Here is a 9029-nt window from a genome sequence, read left to right on the forward strand (position 1 = left end):
AGGGAATCTAGAACTAGGGAGGACAGTTTAAACATTAGAGGTCTCCCATTTAAGATGGAGAAGCAGAGGAATTTTTTCTCTCAGAGCATCATTATTCTGTGGAATTCTCTTCCCCAGCAAGCAGTGGAGGCTGGGTCATTGAGTTTATTCAAGGCTGGGTTAGACAGATTTTTGTACTAAAAGAGAGTTCAAGGGTAATGGGGCACAGGCAGGGAAATGACGTTAAGGCCACAGTCAGTGGCCACAGTTCCTAGCAAGAAAGACAGTGGAACAGCAATGGCAGGAGTTTCTGGGAGTAATTTGGGAGACACAGCAAAAATTCATCCCTAGGAAGAAGAAGCATACTAAAGGGAGGACGAGGCAACCATAGCTGACAAGGGAAGTCAGGGACAGCATAAAAGCTAAAGAGAAAGCATACAATGCGGTGAAGAGCAGTGGGAAACCAGGGGATTGGGAAGCCTACAAAGACCAACAGAGGACAACTAAAAAAGAAATAAGGAGGGAGAAGATTAAATATGAGGGTAAACTAGCCAGTAATATAAAAGAAGATTGCAAGAGTTTTTTTAGATATATAAAGGGTAAGAGACAGGCAAAAGTGGACATTAGGCCACTGAAAAATGATGCTGGAGAAGTAGTAGTGGGGAACAAAGAAATGGTGGAGGAACTGAGTAGGTACTTTGTGTCAGTCTTCACAGTGGAAGACACGAGTGACATCCCCAAAGTTCAAGAGAGTCGGGGGGCAGAGGTGAGTATGGTGACCATTACCAAGGAGAAGATGTTAGGAAAACTGAAAGGTCTGAAGGTAGATAAATCACCTGGACCAGATGGATTACACCCGAGTTCTTAAGGAGATAGCTGAAGAGATAGTGGAGGCGTTAGTGGCGATCTTTCAGGAATCACTGGAGTCAGGGAGGGTCCCAGAGGACTGGAAAATCGCTAATGTAACCCCCATGTTTAAGAAGGGGGTGAGGCAAAAGACGGGAAATTACAGGCCGATTAGCCTGACCTCGGTCGTTGGTAAGATTTTAGAGTCCATTATTAAGGATGAGATTTCAGAATACTTGGAAGTGCATGGTAAAATAGGGAAAAGTCAGCATGGTTTCATCAAGGGGAGGTCATGCCTGTTAGAATTCTTTGAGGAGGTAACGAGTAGGTTAGACAAAGGAGAGCCAATGGATGTTATCTACTTGGACTTCCAGAAGGCCTTTGACAAGGTGCTGCACAGGAGGCTGCTCAGTAAGATAAGAGCCCATGGTGTTAGAGGCAAGGTACTAGCATGGATAGAAGATTGGCTGTCTGGCAGGAGGCAGAGAGTGGGGATAAGAGGGTCCTTCTCAGGATGGCAGCTGGTGACTTGTGGAGTTCTGCAGGGATCAGTGTTGGGACCACAACTTTTCACTTTATACATTAATGATCTAGATGAAGGAACTGAGGGCATCCTGGCTAAGTTTGCAGATGATACAAAGATAGGTGGAGGTACAGGTAGTATTGAGGAGGCGGGAAGGCTGCAGAAGGATTTGGACAGGTTAGGAGAATGGGCAAAGAAGTGGCAGATGGAATACAACATGGGGAAGTGTGAGGTCATACACTTTGGTAGGAAGAATAGAGGCATAGACTATTTTCTAAATGGGGAGAGAATTCAGAAATCTGGAGTGCAAAGGGACTTGGGAGTCCTAATCTAGAATTCTCTTAAGGTTAACTTGCAGGTTGAGTCGGTAGTTAGGAAGGCAAATGCAATGTTGGCATTTATTTTGAGAGGACTAGAATATAAAAGCAGAGATGTGCTGCTGAGGCTTTATAAGGCTCTGGTCAAACCACATTTAGAATATTGTGAGCAATTTTGGGCCCTGTATCTCAGGAAGGATGTGCTGGCCCTGGAGAGGGTCCAGAGGGGGTTCGTGAGAACGATCCCAGGAATGAAAGGCTTAACATATGAGGAACGTTTAAGGACTCTGGGTCTATACTCGATGGAGTTTAGAAGGATGAGGGGGTATCTGATTGAAACTTACAGAATACTGAAAGGCCTAGATAGATTGGACATGGGCAAGATGTTTCCATTAGTAGGAGAGACTTGGACCCGAGGGCACAGCTTCAGAGTAAAGGGAAGACCTTTTAGGACAGAGATGAGGAGAAACTTCTTTAGCCAGAGAGTGGTGAATCTATGGAATTCATTGCCACAGGAGGCTGTGGAGGCCAGGTCATTGAGTGTATTTAAGACCGAGATAGATAGGTTCTTGATCGGTAAGGGGATCAAAGGTTACGGGGAGAAGGCGGGAGAATGGGGTTGAGAAACTTATCAGCCATGATTGAATGGCGGAGCAGATTCGATGGGCCAAATGACCTAATTTCTGCTTCTATGTCTTATGGTCTTATGGTCAGGTCAGCCATGATCTTATTGACTGGCGGAGCAGGCTTGATGGGCTGAATGGTCTACTCCTGCTCCTATTTCTAATAATCTTATGATCTTGCAGCAACAATATGAAAGTTTCATCAGTTATCATTTCTATTGCAAATGGAAATTTAAAACCGCCTATTTTAATGGTTCTTATTACCATTATCTTTAGTTTGAACTATGGTGTGGAAATAGTAATTGGACTTTTCGGGGACAATCCCATTCCTATAGTTTTGGTTGCTGGCTTATTATAAATAGCACCTTGGTAGCAAGTCATAACTAGCATGTTACAGTTAGCAATGGTGGGAGTCTGAGATGTACTGTGCACATGATCAGACATCTTTCATATTAGGAGCAAACACTTGGAGTAGGATTTTCCCTGGGCACTCCTGAACCCTGCATTCAGGCTCAAATGGAGGTCAGAAGCCTGCGCTCTGTGGGACACAATCACTCATTTGTGACTTTCCTTGAATTGTCCAATTTGCGGCCAAGGTTCGGGCATGGAGGAACACCGATTCATCAGCTGAAAGAAGGCAATAAATGGTAATCAGCAGGGGGTTTTGACCTGATGCCTTGAGATTTTATGGGATCCAGAATCAACGTTGATGACTCTAAGAGCTACTCCCCCACCCCCCACACCCCACCCCCCCCCACCCCCAACCAACTGCCATACCATTGTGCTGCCTCTGGCGGGTCAGTCTAGCTGGTGGGACAGGACATAGATGGAGGACTCAGGACATGATGCAGTCTCCCAGTTTTGGGACAAGTCTCCAGATGTTAGTGAGGAGTTCAGCACAGGGTTAACTGGCAGGGGTGTGCCTTTATTGTTTCAAGTGCCCTTAGGTCGCTGCAGCATGATCTGTCTGGTTTTATTCTCATTTAACTTTTCTGTAGTAGTTTGATACAACTGAGTGGCTAGGCCATTTCAGGGGGCCAGTTAAGAGTGAGCCACATTACTGTGGGTTTGCCACAGCAGGCCAGATCGGGCGGGTGAGGACATTAGTGAACCAGATGGGTTTTTACAACAATCTGGTGGTTTCACGATCATCATTACTGTTACTAGCTTTTTAATTTCCAGATTTATTAATTGAATTTAAATTCCTCAACTGCAGCAGTGGGATTTAAACTCGTCACCAGAGTACTAATCCGGAACTCTGAATGACTAGTCCAGCAATACAGGTACTGGACCCCTTATCCAACATCCCAAAATCTGGAAGGATCTGAAAACTAGCTACATTCAAAGCTGGCACCCTGGGTAGCAGTTTGAATGAAACCCTTTGATTCTTTATTTTTCATACATTATTTTATGTATTATAAGTTCATGCCAGGCCTAGGACCCAAAATCTATACTATCCCCAAATCCGACACGCGTCCAGTCCTGAGCCTCTCGGATATGGGGTTTACAGGAGCTACTCAGCTCCAAACTCTCACCTCCACGATTGTCAGATATCAAATATATTTTTGATGATTTTAAATTGGATTTAATTATTAGATATTGCTGGATAAACTTTTTAAAAATCTATGATAGGAGGTTGGTCATACAGGACAATGAAATACCAAACGTAAACTGGGCGACCGCTTTGCAGAACACCTGCGGTCTGTCCGCAAGAATGACCCAAACCTCCCTGTCGCTTGCCATTTTAACACTCCACCCTGCTCTCTTGCCCACATGTCTGTCCTTGGCTTGCTGCATTGTTCCAGTGAAACCCAACGCAAACTGGAGGAACAACACCTCATCTTCCCACTAGGCACTTTACAGCCTTCCGGACTGAATATTGAATTCAACAAATTTAGGTCGTGAACTCCCTCCTCCATCCCCACCCCCTTTCTGTTTCCCCCTTCCTTTTTTTTTCCCAATAAATTATATAGATTTTTTTTCCCACCTATTTCCATTATTTTTAAATATTTTTAAATCGTTTATGCTCCCCCCACCCCCACTAGAGCTATACCTTGAGTGCCCTACCATCCATTCTTAATTAGCACATTCGTTTAGATAATATCACCAACTTTAACACCTATGTGTTCTTTTGTTCTATTGTTGTTGACACCTTTTGATGATCTGCTCCTATCACTGCTTGTTTGTCCCTACATCCACACCAACCCCCTCCACTTCTCTCTCTCTCTCTCCCCACCACACACACACCTTAAACCAGCTTATATTTCAACTCTTTCTTGGACTCCCTCAAGTTCTGTCGAAGGGTCATGAGGACTCGAAACGTCAACTCTTTTCTTCTCCGCCGATGCTGCCAGACCTGCTGAGTTTTTCCAGGTAATTCTGTTTTTGTAATGAAATACCGCCACCTGGTGACGGAGAGTGGCTGTAGTTACCATATCCATTACTTCGTGACATTATGGCCCAGATCTTCTGGTCTCCAGATCATCAGAGACTGGACATATGATCCAAGATGTGTGCTAGGAACCTGTGGAAGTCCTGATGCGCTGTCTTACGAGCGAACTGCCCGGGAAGTTTGAAATTCTGATGGGGCAATTCCCCTACTCCCCAGGACCGTCTACGAATGTCTCCGACTCCAAGTTAGGGTCGCATACTTCGGACAGTTCTGATGTACTTACTTGAATAGTTACCCAGGAAATGTTAGAATAAACCTAGTCTAACTCCTGGGTAACTACAGACCACCCCCCTCCCCCCACCTCACCAATCACTCATACTGACCCCTGACTAATCCCGACTACTGCCCTGACCACCCCCTCCGCCAATTCTCCTGAACACCACTGCCAACCACCCTCCTGCCCTCCCAACTAACCCCCTAACCTGACATGACCAGCCCCTGACCTGACTACCTGACCCACCTATCCACCCCACCCACCAATCCCCTCACCAACACTACCCTCTGACCCACCTGCCACACAACGGGCCCACCACCTTACCCACCTACCCTTCTATCTCGCCTCCCCCCTTCCCACTCTGCCTCCCCTACCCAGTCTAGTGCCATAAAAAGGAGACGTGTCCTGTCTTGCCCGTGACTGTGCTCCACTTTGACGGAGTTTCCTGAGGGAAACTGTGCTCCGTATTCCTGGTAAAGCTGGGATCAGAAGAACCCGACAAGAAATGAGGAGCAGGGTCGAAGTGGGGGAAAAGTTCGAGCGGAGTGGCGATCTGACAATGAGTGCCACTCCTCGGGGGATTCATGTCTATAGAAAACTGGAATGTGGAGAAGTCCATGACTAGAGACTTTTTTTTAATCCAAAGACTGGTGAGAAAGTGTAACAGGGAGCATTTGAGTAGAAAGCATTGATCAGGCCAAGTTAGATAAACACATGATAAAGAAAGGAATAAAAGGATGTACTGATAGAGTGAGATGAAATCATAAGATTATAAGAAACGGGAGCAGGAATAGGCCATTCAGCCCATCGAACCTGCTCCATCATTCAAAAACAATCATGGCTGATCTGATTGTGGCCTTAACTCCACTTTTCTGCCTGTTCCCCCATAACAGTTGACACTCCGTTGATCAAGTATCTGTCCAACTCAGCCTTGAAGATATTCAATGACCCGGCCTCCACTGCTCTCTGCAGAACAGAATTCCAAAGAATAATGACCCTTTGAGAGAAAAGATACCTCCTCATCTCTGTTTTTAAGCTGTTCACCACCCCCTCCCCGCCATTCTAGATTTCCCCAAAAGAGAAATCATCCCTTCAGCATCCACCATGTCAAGGCCCCTTGGAATCTTACATATTTCAATAAGATCACCTCTCATTTTTCTAAGTTCCAATGAGCATTGGCTCAATCTGCTCAACCTTTCCTCATAAGACAACCCCTTCATCCCAGGAATCAGCCTATGAACCTCCCCTAAACTGCCTCCTGTGTAAGTATATCCTAACTTAAGGAGACCAAAATTTTACACAGTATTCCAGGTGCAGTCTCACCAAAACCCTGTACAGTTGCAGTAAGACTTCCCTACATTTATGAGCATACAAATTAAGAGCAGAAGTAGGCGATTTGACTCCTCCAGCCTGCTCTGCCATTCAATAAGATTATGGCTGATCTGAGTGTGGCCTCAACTCCACATTCCACCTATCCCCGATAACCTTTGACTCCTCTGTTAGTCAAGAATCTATCTACCTCTGCCTTAAACATATTCAATGTCTCTGCTGTTATCTGAGGAAGAGAGTTCCAAAGATTCACAACGTCTGACATAAAAATGTTCTTCTCATCCCTGTCTTAAATGCTGGACCAGTTAATTTTTAAACTGTGTCCCCTAGTTCTAGCCTCTCCTACAAGGGAAAGCATCCTTTCAGCATCCACCCTGTCAAGTCCTCTCAGGATCTTATATGTTTCAAAAGATCACCTCTCATTCTTCTAAACTCCAAATGGATACAAGCCCAGCCTGTCCAACCTTTCATAGTGAAGTAATCCTCTCATCCCAGGTATCAGTCGAGTTATACTCCACCCCCCCCCCCCCCCCCCCCCCCCCCACCCCCAACCCTCGCAATATAGGTCAACATTCCATTTGCCTTCCTAATTACTTTCTGCACCTGCAGGCTAACTTTTGTGATGCATGTACAAGGACACTCATCCCTCTGTACTGCATTTAAAAAGAATGGATGGGCTGAATGGCCTGTTCCTGCACTCTCAACACTGTAATATGTAACTTAATTTGTGAGCTGTCACTTTAATCATGCAACTAAAATTTCATTATAGACTCAACTATCCCAATATTCTCCTGGGCAGCTGTCCAACCTGAAGCTTCTTCAGGCTTATCTGAAATTCTGCTGCCCAGTTCCTAACTCGCGCAACATCCCATTGGTCAGTTACCCCTCAACCTGCTGGCAATGACACAATTTTAAAAAAACAATTCATCCGTATGGCCTCACCTCTCCCAATCTCTGTAACCCCTTTAGCCTTTTACAATACTCCCAGGATATCTACATTCCTCCAGTTCTGGCCTGTTCCATCCTCGGGTTTTCATCTGCGGCTGTCTCTTTGGCTGCCTAGGCCCCAACTCTAGAATTCAGTCCCCTAAACCCTTTCACTTCTCCCTCCTCCTTTAAAAAAAAACTCATTAAAACCTATCGCTCTGATCAAGCTTTTGGTCATCTGTATTAATATCTCCTTGCACGGTTTGGTGACAAAATTGCTTGATAATACTCCCGTGAAGCTCCTTGGGACAATTTACACCATTAAAGGCGGTATATAAATGCTATTCTTGTTCAGTGGCAACGACTGCAGTTGACTAACTGGTAAAATCCCACCAGAAGTCAAAACCTGCATGCTCAGTAAACATTTTTGTTTTGTGGATAAATAAAAATGTTTTTATTCCTTGTGTATTGTAGGTGTACAGGAGAGCAATACCTTTCCAGACAAGGAATTGAAATATCTGAATGGGCTTTGTGGCAGAATCATGTGGCATTGGCATCAATTATGCTTATTTGCTTGACAATTTCCTACTTGGAACTCAGGTTTATGAAGAAAATGTCATAGGGTTGTACCTAAGTAGGCACTGACTGAGATCCTCTTTTCTTGTCTGATATCCCGGGTGGTTTTGTAAATTACGCTGGAAAGAGCCCCTGGCTCACACACTGTAACTGATTTAATTTTTGTTTAAATTTTGGGTAAATTTTCCAGCTGCTGAATGATCCGCCACTCTTCACATGTTGTCAAAAATACAATTAACAGCGTGTTTGTCTGGCTGTCTGTTTGTGTTTGTCTGGTGGTCTGTGTGTCTGTCTCCATCTGTGTCTGCCCCCTTCTGTGTGTCTGTCTCTGTCTGTGTGTCTGCCTGGCCTCAGCTGTGTGTCTGTCTCCATCTGCGTCCCCGTCTGTGCGCCTGTCTCTGTGTGATTTTCCCCGTCGGTCTCTCTCTCACTGTGTCTCTCTCTGTCCGTGTCTCTGTCCCTGTCTGTGTGTCTATCCCCATCTGTGTCTCTGTCAGTGTGCCTGTCTGTGTGCCTTTCTCCGTCTGTGTTTCACCAAGCTGCCTTCAACTGCTGCATTGTGCCCCGGAGACTTTATGCCATCCCTAACAAGGAAAAAAAGAAGTGTCTCTTGATCCTGTAAAAGGAGCTGTCGTCTTTGTACTTAGGTTGCTAAGTTAGTAAGGTTGCCAACTCTGCTTGGACATATTTGTGAAGTGTTCATTACATAAGGTCAAATGTCCAATGGCCACGTCCCTACACTCCCACCATTGGTTGCCCGACATGTCTGTCCTCACAGTGCCCACACCCAATTAGAAAACAGACTCTTTACCAGCTTATATTTCAACTCTTTCTTGGACTCGAACTCAAGTTCTGTCAAAGGGTCTTAAGGACTCGAAACGCCAACTCTTTTCTTCTCCGCCGATGCTGCCAGACCTGCTGAGTTTTTCCAGGTAATTCTGTTTTTGTTTTTGTTTTGGATTTCCAGCAACCGCAGTTTTTTTGTTTTTATCTCTTCATTACCTGAATGGATACTTCTTGACCAAGTCAGTCTTTTTCCTTTTCCCTGATATACAATATTTTTATAACAAGCAAACAGAAATGTTCAAACATTTTAAGGCACATTTTTTTAACCCCTTTGATTTTTCTCCTGGGTATTTGCTCATCACTGTAACCTGGAGATTAATCTTTAATTCCTGGAGACTCCAGGGTAATCCTGCAGGATTGGCAAGCCTCTAGTTTAGTTAAGTGTTTGTAAATGATC

The 9029-nt window shown here is 44.9% G+C and overlaps 1 protein-coding gene across 1 annotated transcript in view; it reads left to right on the plus strand.

Moving 5' to 3' along the window:
• The window catches only part of LOC121284976 (broad substrate specificity ATP-binding cassette transporter ABCG2-like), a 56636-nt gene extending 48804 nt beyond the window's left edge, over positions 1–7832 (plus strand). Inside the window, exons 16-17 of the mRNA XM_041201010.1 lie at positions 2662–2684; positions 7685–7832. Coding sequence (XP_041056944.1) covers positions 2662–2684; positions 7685–7832 — 171 coding nt within the window. The remainder of the gene's footprint in view (positions 1–2661; positions 2685–7684) is intronic.
• Positions 7833–9029: the final 1197 nt, after the last annotated feature.

This window comes from Carcharodon carcharias, chromosome 1, assembly GCF_017639515.1.
Source record: "Carcharodon carcharias isolate sCarCar2 chromosome 1, sCarCar2.pri, whole genome shotgun sequence".
NCBI classification, from domain to species: Eukaryota; Metazoa; Chordata; class Chondrichthyes; order Lamniformes; family Lamnidae; genus Carcharodon; species Carcharodon carcharias.